This window comes from Scheffersomyces coipomensis (genome assembly GCF_036884675.1).
Source record: "Scheffersomyces coipomensis strain NRRL Y-17651 chromosome Unknown DFJ63scaffold_3, whole genome shotgun sequence".
Lineage (NCBI taxonomy): Eukaryota > Fungi > Ascomycota > Pichiomycetes > Serinales > Debaryomycetaceae > Scheffersomyces > Scheffersomyces coipomensis.
Window position 1 is genome coordinate 1031544 of NW_027042894.1, and position 16519 is coordinate 1048062.

Here is a 16519-nt window from a genome sequence, read left to right on the forward strand (position 1 = left end):
TTCAAATTGGGATTTGGGCCAAACTTTATGAGTATAATCGATTTGATTAGTAAGAACATAGATCGATCGTATATTGAGATTAGTCTTTCGATTGAAATCGTTATAATTCCCCTGTTGATCCTTAGAAGCTAGACCTCCCTTTCTATTCTCACCCCCAACAGCACCACCTTCATCGAATTCTTCTTCATCTTCTTCATCTTCTTCATCACTACTATTCTTGACGGCAGCGAAACTTGACTTATAAACGTACCTCTTGTAAGGAGGACGAATTTTCTTGGGACGTCGTTTGTTGGCTATTTTGGAAACTTATGATATGACGATATGCAAAGAATGACACTGATATTCTTCGCCAGAGAAGTATCAAGAAAGGTGTATATGACTTGTATGGTTAATTGTGAATTGTTAATTGTGGATTTGATAGCTCTTTTTTAATTATGGAGTAGAGATATTTTTTTTTCTGTCATTAAATTTTTAATCTCTGCTCATTTCGTATCTGAGATCAACTTTTATTTGCTATATAGTAAATTATACTATAGATAAGATGAGAGAAAAGGAGAGATACCCACTTAATTATTCATTATATACTGCCACAGGTGTTGGTTCAGGAAACTCATATGGATCAAACTTATCTTGAGATTGCAAATCATAATTATCCACTAATTTCTGTAATAATATATCTCTAGTTCTGATTTGTTTGCGTTGATTATTTATCTTTTGATCAAGTTTATGATTCTTCTTCAAGTGTAATTTCTTCATCCCTTCAAATTTAGATCCATCTTCTTTATTGATCATCCGGATAGTATGAGGTTTATTCAACATTGGTTGATGATGATTATGAACTTCCTCGCCAATATCTTCTTCTTCTCCATCTTCATATTTACTTCCAATCACATAATCATGAACCATATTAATCGGATTAAGAATGAATAATTTAATCCAAATCTTAGGGATGAAAATCATAATCTCAAAATAAATCTCTAAGATATTTAACGGAATCTTAGTAAAGATTAAGATTAAGAAATTCTTAACATTCCTTAATGGTTGTAAATAGAATCTATCAACTTTCAACATGGTTTCAATCATAAGATTAACATTCATAAACACATAGGTGTTGCTTAATTGCCATATCAAAGTTTTAAACCATTGTAAATCTTCTGATATTCTTTGCACTTTCTGAGTGATATCTTCTCTTACGAGAGGAATGATTTTGGTTTGGACAATGTGTCTTATAATGAATGGATTCTTTATGATTTCAAAAATGGAAATTTCACGTTTGATAGATTGAAGTAATTGAAATGTACTTCTTATAGTTGATGTGGTTCTATGATGAAATTTTTTAAGATTCTTATCTTTATTTTCATTATCATTATCAAGGATAGAGAAATTGGGATCATTCATCAGAATAATAGGCATAGGAGGAGCCAACTTTGCTTCATCATATCCTACATCTCTTATAATATCTTCCTTTGATTTCCCGGGTAAAACCTCTATAGATGATGCTAAACCATGTAACGAAAATCCAGCACGATCAGGTAATTCAGGGGGAGGCGCTACCTTTCGATTATTACCATGATCGATATATGGAACTCTTGGAGAATTTGAATTTGAATTAGGACGAGAAGAATTTTCTTCAAATATAGTATGCATTTTATTTGGTTTTAAAGTAGATGTGACTAATTCATCTTCATCCATGGATAAATTCAACGGAAATGGTTTAACATAGACATTTGATTTCTTTCTCGATGGTGGTGAATTCGATGATTTTCTAATCTTTTTCAAATCAGTAATGATACTTTCTAATTTTGTAATATTGGAATTTATATTAGAGAATTCATCATTTTGAACATTTAATAATTTTTCAATCAATTGCATTTGTAAATTTGAATTTAATTGAAGATTTTCAAATTTTGAATCATTTAAATCTCTCTCCTTGGATAATAATGTCGACATGAATTCTTGTTGTAATTTTTGAGAATCTTGTTTATTGGAATTCATCGAGATATGAATCAATTGAAATAATTGTTCAAAACTATCTCTGAAATACAGAACCATGGATAATTGAGATTGATGTTGTTTCGGTAAGAATAAATTTAAATTATGTTCATTTAATAATTCATATTCATTGATATTAGGATTTGGATTCATGACATTCCCTACTGTTGAATCATGTTGTAAATTCTCAGTTATTGAGATAATGATTCTAAAGAATTGCCAAAATTGAAATAAACCAATATTTAAATTATTAAATACAATTTTCTTTCTTGAATCTTCAATAAGGATATTATTTCTTGACCACATCATTAATCCTGACCCTAAAAATGAAAATATTAATGCTAAAAAGATTGATAATTTTTCATAATTTAAAATCTTCTTTAATAATTCAATTCGATTACATAAGATTTCATCATTTAATAATTGAATATCAGGATCAATCAAATGATCTTGTTGTTGCAGTTTTTGATTAATCAATTTCGAATTAATATGATTAATTAATTTATATCGAGTATCTTTTAATTGTTTTAACCAATTCCAAGGCCATTCAATAGTGAATTTAATTGTCCAACTCACTAAGATAATCATAAAACAATCAATAATAAGATTAGCCAAATCCTCCGTCTTATGGTTTTCATTGGCAGTATTTGATGGAACAATGATAGCTATCATAGAAGGAAGTAATATAATAGCTAAGGTGAAATATTTCAAAGTAATTTCTCTTGATTTTGATTTTTTAGGATGAGAACTGGGTCCAATTGGATTTATAACTGAATCAAGATCGAAATTCAATTCATCTATATCATCATAAGGATCGGTTGATGCATTGGAGAATTCACTTCCCATTTGACTTTTTGAAGTTTCTCCTCGTTTGGTGAGGTATAAGTTATAATTGATGGTACTATCACTTGAATGACGGCGTTCACGAAGTTGTTCACGAGTGAGACCATGATGAGTATGTTGATATTGATTCTGACTCTGTTGATTCTGTTGATTCAGTTGTGATTGAGGATGAAGATTGAAGTGTTTTGAAGTTGGAGAATTAGAATGAGTAGGGCTTGATCTCCCATTTTTCAGTCTTCTTGCATCCATACTTCTCAGTTGCAATCGATTATTGAGTACTCTTGCTTAATCACTTTTGATCAATCGACTGACTGTACTCTCTTTAGATGGATTGATCAAGATCACACAATATCAAGATCAGTAACAACAGCCCAGATCAAGAAGAGGAGGGGATGAATTGTTATTTATAAATAAAAATGGCAGCCAAAAAAAAAAAGAATTAAAGTTTTTTTGTGTTGTTTACACAAAGCATTTTCTGGTTTGATTTTGTGTGTGATGGTGGGGTTTGAAGAAACAACTGTTTATGTATGCACATAGCATAGATAGATATTTAGAGATAGACAACATTTATTAGGATCACAAAACACGATAACTGAATGTTATTCAGTTACTGATATGGATGGGTATACATGCATATACCCAGTACAGGACAGTTAGCGACAACCAACCCCAAATTAAATTTAGTTAAAGCCTGTTGTTCGAAGTATGAACTAAACTTTAACTGGTATAAGGTCTAGATCAGAAGTTATTTGTTATGGTTTGATAAATTTACATTTTGGCGTTTTTGAAAAATATTAAATAATAAATATTAGAGTTAACAGTTATATAAACAGACAATATATATTTTCATAACTCGTAAATCATCATTCATTCAATCACCGATTTGATTGTTCATTTCCAGCTTGACTTATATATACCCTTGGCAGGATATTAACCATGACTGAATGAGAGATCATAACCTCATAACCATCGATCAAAAAAAAGTTTATTGTAACTGGATTGTTAAGGCTAATATATTCTAAGCCTGGTTAATCAAACTGTAGTTAAATTAATGTAAACAAGGGTAAATAGGGTAATACGTCTATATTGATAGATATTGTAAACGATTTATACTTACGATGATTACGAAATTAAGTTGAGTTTATAGACCGAGTTATATATATATGCATAGAGAGTGGATGTAGCATGTGATTGATTCAACTGGAATGGGAAAAGGTCAAAGTAATGGGTTGATGAAGAAGATTAGATCATTAGATAATTACGTGTTTCTGGTTGTTGTTTACATATAGTTGTTTACAGTATTTTGTGTGGTGGTTGCAATTAACAAAATGGTTTGAACGCGATATCCCAATTAGGAAATGATTAACCTTATAGTCCGATTTATGCAGGTAACCAACAGAGAATAAATCAGACAGACAGAAAAAGGGAACAGACAAAAAGACACACAAAAAAAGAAAATCAAATCACGCGTTGAATCACGATACTTTAAACATGTGACTAAAGTGGAGGATCATTAAAAAGGTGGAGGGCATCACCAGCACATTATTTATTAAAAAAAGAAGAAAAGGTCAGAAGAGGTTAAAATGAAAGGAATTTATATACAGGAGCACACTAAATTTAAATTTGAATGAGGAAAATTTTTCTTCTGTCTCTCTGTGGTTAAGGAGACCAGACTGAATTTTAACTATCATTACCATCTTCTTCTTCATCTTCTTGTTCTTGTTATCCTACTTACTTACTTATATACATATATTACATTACTCATCATGGTTTTAGTTCAAGATTTATTACATCCATCTGCTGAATCAGAATCTCATAGACACAAATTAAAAACCTTAGTTCAAGGTCCAAGATCTTATTTCATGGATGTTAAATGTCAAGGTTGTTTAACCATCACCACTGTTTTCAGTCATGCTCAAACTGCTGTCACTTGTGATAATTGTTCAACTGTCTTATGTACTCCATCTGGTGGTAAAGCTAAATTATCTGAAGGTTGTTCCTTCAGAAAGAAGTAGATTCATAGAATCTATTCAATATAGTTCAATGATTTAGGTTAATTGCCACACTCCTTACATCCCCTCCCTCACAGACTATCACGAAAAAATTTTCAATTTATTTACACCTAAATTTGACCAGGGAGTTTAACAGTTCAAATCCAACTTTCCATATATGGCAATTCAACTAACTACTATCATTTCACAATTTACCAAATATTACTATCACAGGTTTAATTCTCCACTTTTCGAATTGATTGATTGATTGATTTAATTAATTACCCCCAATCAATTCATAATGACATACACTGCATGACTTTATCTTCATCTTCATCTTCACCTTATTTCCATTTTCTATTATAGATTATTCAATACTTGGATTTCATATATTAAATCCAATATCTCCTTTTTTAAGGATTTTCAATTGGTTGGTCGGTATACTACTTTTTTATTGTATTTTAGTATAGTATAGATTTATTAAATTATACGATATACTTAGTTTTAATTTATTTTGTAAATTCCAGTAATCCGTTTATTTTTATTATGTACAAGATTGTGTATATATACAAGTGACTATTTAGTTTTTCAATCTATTTATATTTGAGATATCCTCTCCTCTCCACTCACTTTCCATCAAATGATCTAGGATCAACATCATAGTTTGCTCTTCTACCTTGAGCTTTATATTGATGAGAATTTTCAATTTCAGTAGCCATTGAATCATATAATTCATCATGGAAATCTTCTTCTGATTTACCTACTTTCCTCTTCCATTTCTGTTTTCTTTGCTCTTTAAGGAATGTCTTCTTTTGAGTCTTTAACAACACATCTAATTTATCTTTTACTTTATCGGATAATTGACTTTTAACTGTAACACTCTTTTTATCTAATGCCCATAAATCTCCTCGTTCAACTTTTCTAGCATCATGATATTCTTGTTTCCCCACACTACGAGGAATTTGCCAAACTTCAATATTACCACTGGGGGCACAAACTGTCATTTGAACATTCTTTTTAATCTTATGAGGAGCATCAATAATTCGGGGCCAATTATTTATATCTAATTTATTCTGGATATCATAATTATTAAATTCTCGATCATTTTCAATCTTTTGAATAGTAGCAGTATCATTCAAACTTCTTTCCGCAATTAAATATGAATATGATCCATTCTCAGTGTTTTTACCTCCAGGTCTACCACTACCTTCTAATGATTGTAATGATTTTTTACTCATTTTATCAAATCCAAATCCATCTTCAGAACTCTTATCCCAACTAGTAGCTAATCGTTTCCCTCTTTTTAATTCCATGGTGAATTTAGGTCTCTCCACAACTTTATTAAATGAACAAAAGTTTAATCGATGTTTATGAGATGGGATCTTGTAATATTTAGGATCTCCTAATTGTAAGGGACATTTCTTATGATGAGCACAAGGAGCTAAGATTTTAATATGATAATCCATACTTTCTGAACTTAACTTATTAGTATCTTCCTCTACTTGAGATTCTGATTCAAGTGGGATCACTTCAAATTCTCCTTCATCTTCACCATCAAATTTTAAATCATCTTCCGTAGTCTCACCAAATTTCTCATTTAAAACATCTTCAAATTCCTTACCTTGTTCAGTCAACATCTGTTCTAATTCATCTTGTTCCATCTTCTCCAATAATTCCTTCTCAAACTCAATATAATCATCATTAATCAATTGATCCTCTTTCTTCAACTTCTTCTGTGGTTTCAAACTCGACCCTCTTAAATAAGGTCTGGGAATTTTACCAATCTCAGATGTGTAAGATTCAGGTCTGATCATGATTTGTCTGGCACGAGCAATAGTTTCAAATCCAACCGCATTCCCACGTTGGATTAAGATTAAATGACCTCCTGGCTTTAATAATTTTAATACCATGCTCATGTTTTCATCTATATCACGAGGAAATTTGAATTCTCGAGTTAATAACGCATTATTGACCATGATTAAATCGTATTGTTTGGATACAGGTAAGGTGTCTCTTAATTTTGTACGAATTGAAATTGATGATATTTTGATAGGACCGACATATTCTTCTTCAATTTGTTCTTCTTCATTTTCTTGTTGTTCTTCTACTTGTTCTTCAATAGCTTCTTCAACAACTTCCAGAGCTTTCTCTTCTGAAACTTGTACTTCTTCTTCTGGTTCGCTGAAATTTTCATTAATTTGTCTTGATAATATAATCTTAGCTCTTTTTTTCATCTCATTATTACTTCTTCCAACAATATATGATTCTTTCACTTCAGGAACCCATTCATCACCCATGATCTCATTAAGAGCAACTAACCCAGTAGCAGGTCCATAACCTATATCCAACACTCTTTGAGGATTGAACTTATCAGCACCTACTCTCTTTTGTAATTCCAATAATACTTGTCTTAAATGACTATACTCTTGTAAGAATAAAGCTCCGATATGAGCATCACAATCTAATGATGTTTCAGGTGCCTTTTGAATTTGACCATTAGTTAAACTTTGATATATTAAAGCCACTCTTTCTCTTAATCTATCAGGAACAGTCAATCTTAATATATTATTATTTATAACCTTGGAAATCTCTTCTGGAAGTTTGGTAACTGCTTTATCAACTCTTCCTTCTAATGTTAAATCATGTAATCTTGCTTCTTCAGCATTGTTACCCTTTATGAATGTTCCATCTGGGTTTCGAAAGGGAGATATCAAATCTGTATCTTTCTGAATAAGTGATTGTCCTGGAGAATAAACATGTTGGGGATCTTGTTGGTTGATAGTGGTGGGATTATCATGAATATTGGTGAATTTGGCATTAGGATCAGTTAAGAATTCAAACGTCTTACTATCGAATTTCTCCCTCCGTATCGAATTTGAATAATTTGCCGTTTGTAAATAACTTATCTCACATTTATAAATATATGATCTCGGTATACGAGAACTATATTTCGCTAGCCTAAGCATTATAGTATGGGTTGTTTCCTCCTGATGGTTTAAAGTTTGCAACTATCACATCTCTGATTTCTGTAAAAAAAAATATATGAAGCAAAAAAAAAAAAATAGATCAACGCGACATCTTGTATGTCGCAGTGTTAGATTTTTGGTTGGCGACATTTTCCAAAGCTATCGAATGAAAATCAAATAAAACCTAAGTGAAATATCAAAGATACTCAGAGTCACAAGTATCAGGATTACAGTATTAAACATGTTTGCTAAAAGAATTGTTAAAGTAGGTGTTCCTATATTTGCTGCCACTACTATTATGGGAGTATATAACACCAATAGTCATATAAAGAATGAACCAAAAAGGAAATTTTATGAGGATGAAGTGGATGTTGTTCCTCGTCCAGGCACTGTTGTTCCAGCTTCAGGAACTGAATTAGAAGCACTTGGACCTAATAAGATCGTGGAAGGTATTTCAGTTCGTTCTCCTACTGCTGTTGAATCATTTTTCAAATCAGGTCGTGAAATTACATCTGAATATTATACAAAATTACAAGGTTATATAAATCAAGGTTATTCAAAATATAATGAAACTGAACGTCAAGTAACTGATTCAGTAAGTGCATTACATAATAGATCAGAAGATTTATTACCAAACTCAATCTACATTGTCATAGCTACTTTATCTGGTAATATAGCTGCTCGTCAAAGAGGGGTGATTTCAAAAATTACATTCCCAGTCATTTTAGGTATTGCATCATTTAAATATTTCTTACCTCAAACCTATATCAATACCAAGAACTTCATTTGGAAATTGGAACAAGATAAATTACCTCAAGTGGCTGAACAACAAGTGTTTGTATATAATCAAGCTGATTCCTTAGTTAAAACCATTGAACAAACTTCCGATTCAAGTATTAAAACCGTCGAATCTTCAATTCAAAGTTTAAGAAAATCAATTGCTGATATTACAGGTTTGAATATCGATGAAGAAGTTTCTAAAAAGTAGATATCTTCTATAGACATACATACATAAAATATACACTGTAATGAAAGAAAGACATTTCCATTTTGGGCGTACCACATATTTTGCAGGTTTTTGTAAAAGTGCAAAAAAAGAGAGTCGCTACCTTTTTTTATGGTGGATGTACTTTTTGTAAATTATTTATTTAACCGCCAATTATAGACTTTTCTAAAAACGAAGATTGAAGGTTAAACTACAGTTAAACAATGGCGTATGTATAACTATAAGTTATGATATGAATCATAGACATACCTTACTAACAAGTTTCTTTAAAGAGATCGGCTATTAGATCAACATTACGATATCTTGGAAAAACCACCGATTTCAAGTAAAATTAATTCCCCTGATCCTTCTAGTAAATATTCTACAGCCATTTCCAACTTTAGTATGAATCAAGCTGATAGTATAGCTGATACGTTTATAACTAGACCAACTACCGCCCTTCAAAAAGTCATTGATAAGTTTTCAACTTTGGGTGCAAGAAGTCAATCATCAAAATCAGAAAAATCAAGTACTATAAGTAGTAAAGATGTCTATGAAGATAAATCGAATTATGGTTCTATACTGGCATCCAAATTACAAGCTAAGTTTGGGAAAGTGTTAAAAATTGAACAAAAGTTAAGAAATATTGAAAGAGATTTAATTGTTGATTTATTAAGTTGGGCTAAAGATCTTCCAAGTGATTCATGTGAATCAATGATTAAAAATTTTGCAACTTTATCATCCATTAAATCATCAGCTACTGTTTTAACCATGGATAATTTGGATAAAATTAAATCAAGTTTAGCCAGTGTCGAACAAAGAGAAAGGAAAAGAAGAGATGCTATTGATAATAATGTTAAATTATTAAAAGAATTAAAAGATTATGAAGCAAGATTTGGTTCTGGTTCAAATAGATCACAAATGATAAGAGAGAAAATTGAATCAAATTCAATTAATTTAGAAACAGCTGAAATGCAATTTGTTAGATCAATATCAACTGAATTAAAAGAATCTTTATTAGATTATGTTATAAGTTTACAAGTTCTTGCTAAAAAAGTTGATGATTCATGTATTGAATATTCTATGAGTATAATAAATACTGATATGGAACATGATTCAGGTCCAAATTCAAAAAGATTACATATTAAATTAAAAGAATTAGGAATTCATACTTCATCAATTCCAAAACAAGTTTCTGAAGGTAATAGAATTTATGTGTTAAAGAATTCAAGTTTTAAAAGTCCTATAAAGGAATCACCACAACCTATTGATGATTTAGGTTATGCCTTATGTGCTGAATGTCATAAAATGAAAAATTATGAAAGATCAAGTAATCATCCAAGTGCAAATACTCAGAATTCAAATCTGCCTTTAGATTCTACAACATCTGAACAACCAAGTCATAAAATTAATGTTAATGGAATCAATAATCCTTCAAGAATTTCAACTGATGATGGTATTAAACCTCATTTTCAATTCAGAGATAATACTTATGTTGGTTCTGATAATTGGAATTAATAATTTCTCTGTATATTTTATTTCCCCTAAAACTATGTACAAGATACAATATATATATATATATCTATAAATTAAATACGAAATTACATTAAATTAAAATTAAAAATGAATACATCACACATTGTAGAATAATCTTACAGGTGAATGTCTCTATGATTATTATGATTACTATTACCAGTTTTAAAAAACACTTTACCAACCTCATATGATGAAATCATGATAGCACATGCTGGAGCAATTTTCAATACTCTTGGTACAAACCCAGCATATAAAGCTCCCATCCCCTCTTTTCTATAAATATCTGCTAAGAAAGAAAACATTGATGGATATACATATTTGTTTCCTTTCTTAATTTTATGTTGACTTGTAATTTGTAATCTTGTTTTACCAACATCGAATGGATTAGTAAAGAATGCAGCAACGGTACCGGAGATTGAACCTGATAAGAAACTGGTAGTGAATACTTTCCAATCATCTTGACCTCCTTTTGGATGATCGAAATCTGCCTTTAAGGCATTTCCGATTGATGATTTCAATAATTCGTAACACAACCAATATATACCTGAAAATGGAGCATCTCTCCATAATGTGATTTGAAGTCCTGTGAAAAGAGTACCTACACCCATTTGTTTCACGGTAGCAAACAGATCTTTTATTAAGTTTGATAGCACTTTTGGTGAGCTTGATTTTCCGGCTGGAATGGATTGTAATCTGGTCTTTACTAATTCAAAGGGTGCCACACAGGTTGATGATAAGATTCTTGCAAATGAACCACACACTAATGGATTTAATGGATGCTTCGATGTAGGTAAGTTATCACGCAAATATTCATATCCGGTGAAATAGACAATATTGGATGGGATAGCCATTAATAATGTGATAGAAAGACCTCTCCATAAAGTTGCGATCCCTTCATTTCTAGCAACTGTTGTAAAACCTTGGAATGTGGAAGTAATCTTAGTACAGTTATCAGCTGATTTACAATAATGCTGGAGCCAGAATAGTTCAGGAGCAGAGCTATCAAGTCCTGCTGCTGTTGATTTAGGTAACCCATGGGCTTTGAGTGCCGCATTGATTGTGGAGGCACTACTTGTAGTAGCAGTCTCTATAGCAGCTTCTGGTTCACAACATGGTCTAGCCATAGGAAGTATCTCTTGTTGTTGAATACGAACCCTTATGACATCAAAAGGCGTCACTACCATTGATGTTATTAATGATCCCAGAAAGGCACTTAACATTCTCTGACTCAAAGATATATCACTGGAATGTACTTTTTGCTTAAGCTTGGACCCAGCAAGAATGAAGTCAGGATCTTCTATGGCTGCAGCCAACTCAGACGATAATGACATAACTATACTATTGATCTAACCTATATCTTCTTGAATGAAACCATTCAGGTTGTATAATTATATTTCAAATCTATTTGCTATGGGTTGAAAAAGGTGTGTGCTGCATCCTTTACAAATTTTTTTTATATGCAGACATGATTCGGTTACAAATGCGCAGACCGGGAATTGCAAAAATATAAAACAGATATACACAGCGAGATGTTATAGATTAAATACTTTTGGTTTTGATTAATGTTCTATGTATCTACTTAATAGTCAATATTTATATCACTACATGTGTAGATATTAATATGCCCATCTTGATTATAATTGGTAGCGACAATCATACGATGAGGATGGAATGCGGTACTTGCAAGATAACTTGAAGTTCTATTAGTTAAATAAGTTTCATGAGGATTCTTTAATGTGGAGACTAAATCACCAGATGTGGTCCAGATGTTTACTGATTTAGATCCTGTGGTTATGATAGGAGCATGTTCATGGGTATCGATACATCTTGTTGATCTATCTGATGCAATGAAGGAAACAACTGGTTCATCTGATCTAATGTCCCAAAGTTTAACAGTACCATCTGACGATCCACTGACTAATTCTCTATAACCACCTCTTTGCATATGTACATTCCTAATAGATCCTCCACTAGAAACCCTACCTGGGGAGGGAACACCGTTACTACCACCTTTGGTATTTCTCCAAAGTTTCACCATGGATTCTCGAGAATCCAATCTTCTATCATACACCCTTAAAGTTCCATCATCAAAACCTGCTATGAATATATTACCAGCAACTTGATCTGAAGTTAATGAAGTAATGGATGATGATGATCTGGCTGGAATATCAACCAAACATAATTCCCTAGGAGCATCCCAGACTCTAATGATTTTAACATCACCACTAACAAGCAATGAACCTCTTGATTGTTGCCATTCTGATATTAAACCAGAACTTTTAGAAGTTAAAAGTAAATCGGTAAGAGCTCTCCAAGAAGCAACCAATTCAACTTTTTTATCATTAAATTCATCATACTCATCATCTTCTTCACAATTATGAAAATTTTTATAGATTTTTATGACTCCATCTGATGAGCCTGTCAACAATAATGGTAAGTCATCTTCATTTAAGAATTTTATATCAGTGACTTTTGTACCGAATGGATTACCATTGGAAAATTTCTTTACTATTTTATTTTCTTCCCAATCCCAAACTGAAACATTATCTTTCTCATCACTTGCAACCAACACTTTTTCAAATTGAGTAAACTTTATACATCTAGGTTGTGATTTATTACTTAATGAAATCACATTCTTATTCCAATCACCCCTTACTGCTAATTCCTTCTGGGGTTGAGTTTCTTGAATAATCGATTCGTTTCTATTTCTCCTCCATAATCGTTTAACATACTCTTCTGAACCTGGCTCGTCAATTTCATTCTTTGACATTTGTGGCTCTTGGAAATATTCACAACTATATTCAAAGAATCCTGACTCAGCTGGCATTTGTGGGGGAATGCTTAAATCACGTTCTTTATAAAATGGAGTCTTTGGTTTATATTCAGCACCATAATTAGTTTGAATTGGTCCTGAATTAAGTATACGAGAAAAATTCTTAATTTCATTATCTTCATCGATATTAAATGATTTGAATAATTTCGAAAATGACATTCCTTTGATATATGAAGAGATTGATTCAGTGTCAGATGAATTATTATTATAGTTCTGATTTGGGATATGATTATTGGCTGACACTGACCTGGTAGTTAAAGAAGATCCATTAATAGTTAACATGTTATTTTTACGATTCATAACTGAACCACTTGATGCTTGTCTTTTTTGACCAATTTGTCTACTTGCAATTGGACTTGATGGTTTGAAACTTTCACTAATATTTACTGTTGATTTTCCAATTAAATAATCTTGCATTTCCTTAACCAATGGACCTAATTCACTTTCATTCAATTTAACCATAACGAAATCAATTAATATTTCTGCCAATTGTTTCACTTCCAAATGAGGATCTTCTGATAAGATTAAAAGAGATTTCCAAATCGAACTGAAAACTGACCCATAAGCAGGTGACCTTTTTCTGAATTCATTTAAATAGTTGGCATTATCAATCAAAACGATTTCTTCTTCTAACTGATTAAAAGCAACAACCAAGAAGAACTTGGAATAAATGCTGATGAATCTACTTATGAAAAATACAATTTCCTTTCTGACAATAGAAGAACCATCTCCCAATAAGGATAAAATGGTATTAGCTAATTTCAAATCATTTTGTCTAACTTCTTCTTTTCTCACATCAGATGACATGGCTTGTTGTTGACCTTGAGCAGGCATATCTTCACTTAAGAAATTTGTAATGGCGACAATAATTGAAGTTCTGACTTCAGGAATTGGATCACTAATCAACATCAACAACTTATTTAAATGACCATCTTTATACGCTATCCATTTACCATCGGGATATTTATTCCAAAGTTGGGATAATAATAATGCACACCATTGTCTTAACAATGGATTTTCACTAGTTTGAATAAATCTTAAACAATTATTAATGATTTCAATAGAGAAACATAATCTTTGACCATTTTTAAATTCTTTAATAAATAAAGTTAAAATAAATGCACTCATGGCTTTATGATCATCATTGATTAAAATACTAGCATTAGCAGAACCATTACTGCTATAACTACCTGGAGCTCCCGGTGCACCGATTTGATTGCTTTGATTCGAATTGAGAATCAAATAAAAGTAATTATATCCTTTATCCTTACATAATTCTTGTTGAGTGCTCTTATAATCGATGGCGACTATTCTGGCCCAAATGAATATCAAGACTGGTTTCAATTCTTGAGCAGGACTTTGTAATAATTTTAATACATAGGGGAAAATACCAATCGAAAGCGAAAGGTAGACTGCCCAAGGACCCAAGTCTAAGAATTTAGACAATAAGATTAATGCACGAAGTCTATGAACTTGAGAAAGTAACACTTGTAAAACAATTGGTAATTGTTCAGGAGGTTCTTTAGTAGATGGGCCTGCATACTTTAACCAAATTTCAAACGCTGTAAGTTGTTGTTCGAAGAAAGTAGAATGTTGATAATTTGTAAGATTTTGATTGGCGAGGGTTGCAGCTGAGGTTGGAATTGGTGTCACGGTAGCTGGAGCTGTTCCATTTGCTTTAGGTTTGGCTGTTGATGAACCATTAGCAGGATTGGTAGATGGAGGACGAGATGCTGGTGTTTGTGGTTCTTGAGGTACTGGAGTAGCCACTATTATTGGAGCAATTATATCAGGTTTACTGCTTTTTATTAATTGAGAAAACACTTGATCGATAGCTAAATCCCATGAGTCCCACATTGAATGGAATCTTAATGAATCTGGAAGTGGAGGATCACTTATTGGATTACAATTTAAATGAGGCATTATACGTTTTGCTAATAAGAAATTTCTGAATAATGCAGCCACCATTAAATCTTGTCTAAACAAACGTTTAAAGATTGGTCTTGAAAGTGAAGTCCATGCAATGGTATCTGTTATGGCTGTGAAAATCCAATTTAATTCACCTAATGGAGTTCTTCTATCGGTTAACTTACCCGGTATTATGACATTTCCAACTGAATTTTTTGGTAATAAGGAATAATAATTCTTTTTTAATGGACTTTGCATAATAAACCATTTTATACTAATATCGATAGGACAAGTCAAACAACAAGTGAATAAATCAGCTGGGAGTTGAGGACTCATGGGTAAAAGTTCATTACTTTTACATGCAGCAAGTTGAATACAATCAAGATAAGCCGAAGTTGGAGATGGAGCACTTGTATCATGATTACCTTCATTATCATCATCGATTCTTTTTTGAACAAACTTTTTAAAGTTATGAACGATATTACCGGCACTATTACAATCATAGACAAATATGACAGGAGCACCTAACCAAGTTTGTAAATCATATAATGATATAGGTATATATTGAGTATAACCTCTATTGAATACCCATATTTCACCACTTGAAGTTGGTTGAGGAACACCATGACCATTGTAATGAAATAATATTCGTTCATCTTTGGCATTTCTTCTTAAGGTATTACAGAAACGTTTGACATCTTCAACACAGGGATCAAGTGATTGCTTATATCTCGTTCTTAATGATAAAGTTTCATATTGAGATTGTAAACATTTACCAATGTTTTCAATGGCTTTTTTAGTATCAGGAAATGATGATGGATCACACCAAGCTTCTAACTTTGCACAAGGATAAGTTTTCATGACATCAGGAGGATCAACACCTAAATTTAGACAAAGAACCAAGACGGCACTGATAGTTTTCTGACGTTCTTTCATAACTTTCCAATCAGCTATAGGTTGATAATTTTTATATAATTTGGCCGATTGTTTCATCTCAGTAGTGATAGGGTTCCCATTTGTGTTCTGACGTTTATCATCGAAGTAGATATAGAATGTATTAGCCAATAGATTCAAAAAGTTTTCTGAATTGTAATCTTGTTCAAAGCCATGTCTCATTTTATCATTCAATTGTAAAGGTCGAGGACCATAATACGCTATTTGTTGGGACGTCATTACAGGCACTTGACTTCACTTCACTTCACTTGACTTAGAATGAAGGATTTGAAGATGAAACAAAAACTTAATCAATCAATCAATCGATGAACAACTGTTGCCAAATATTTTACCTTACCACTCATTTGATACAAAGAGCTGTCTGACTGTCAGACAACGAAATCCGCTCCTCTCTGGTCACATGACCGATCACGCTTCTAAATTTGTGTGTAAGTTTGTGTGGTGTCCTGCATAAATCATATTATACTGATAAAGGTAATAAGGGGGGAGCAGGGGGAGGAAAGAACTGATA

General features: G+C 32.0%; 7 protein-coding genes across 7 annotated transcripts; 3 read left to right on the top strand and 4 right to left on the bottom strand. All coding sequences in view use genetic code 12, as the record gives it.

Moving 5' to 3' along the window:
* Window positions 1-570: 570 nt before the first annotated feature.
* On the bottom strand, window positions 571-3084 carry DFJ63DRAFT_312646 (uncharacterized protein; the record flags this gene model as incomplete). Its single annotated transcript, XM_064906011.1, has 1 exon — window positions 571-3084. One exon carries the CDS (start codon window positions 3082-3084, stop codon window positions 571-573), a length of 2514 nt encoding a protein of 837 aa, XP_064762654.1.
* A 1517-nt stretch (window positions 3085-4601) lies between these two features.
* On the top strand, window positions 4602-4850 carry RPS27A (40S ribosomal protein eS27; the record flags this gene model as incomplete). Its single annotated transcript, XM_064904967.1, has 1 exon — window positions 4602-4850. One exon carries the CDS (start codon window positions 4602-4604, stop codon window positions 4848-4850), a length of 249 nt encoding a protein of 82 aa, XP_064762655.1.
* A 488-nt stretch (window positions 4851-5338) lies between these two features.
* On the bottom strand, window positions 5339-7995 carry RSM22 (mitochondrial 37S ribosomal protein RSM22). Its single transcript, XM_064906943.1, has one exon. It carries the CDS (start codon window positions 7790-7792, stop codon window positions 5453-5455), a length of 2340 nt encoding a protein of 779 aa, XP_064762656.1. The 5' UTR covers window positions 7793-7995; the 3' UTR covers window positions 5339-5452.
* On the top strand, window positions 7913-8981 carry DFJ63DRAFT_114899 (uncharacterized protein). The gene has a single exon (XM_064903256.1). The coding sequence runs from the start codon at window positions 8034-8036 to the stop codon at window positions 8778-8780; it is 747 nt and encodes a 248-aa protein (XP_064762657.1). The 5' UTR covers window positions 7913-8033; the 3' UTR covers window positions 8781-8981.
* Window positions 8982-9182: 201 nt separating this feature from the next.
* DFJ63DRAFT_312649 (uncharacterized protein) lies at window positions 9183-10295 on the top strand (the record flags this gene model as incomplete). Its single annotated transcript, XM_064906012.1, has 1 exon — window positions 9183-10295. One exon carries the CDS (start codon window positions 9183-9185, stop codon window positions 10293-10295), a length of 1113 nt encoding a protein of 370 aa, XP_064762658.1.
* A 67-nt stretch (window positions 10296-10362) lies between these two features.
* On the bottom strand, window positions 10363-11768 carry MTM1 (Mtm1p). Its single transcript, XM_064903255.1, has one exon. The coding sequence runs from the start codon at window positions 11642-11644 to the stop codon at window positions 10430-10432; it is 1215 nt and encodes a 404-aa protein (XP_064762659.1). The 5' UTR covers window positions 11645-11768; the 3' UTR covers window positions 10363-10429.
* Window positions 11769-11892: 124 nt separating this feature from the next.
* KOG1 (ubiquitin-binding TORC1 subunit) lies at window positions 11893-16170 on the bottom strand (the record flags this gene model as incomplete). Its single annotated transcript, XM_064904908.1, has 2 exons — window positions 11893-14894; window positions 14946-16170. 2 exons carry the CDS (start codon window positions 16168-16170, stop codon window positions 11893-11895), a joined length of 4227 nt encoding a protein of 1408 aa, XP_064762660.1.
* Between the last annotated feature and the right edge of the window lie 349 nt (window positions 16171-16519).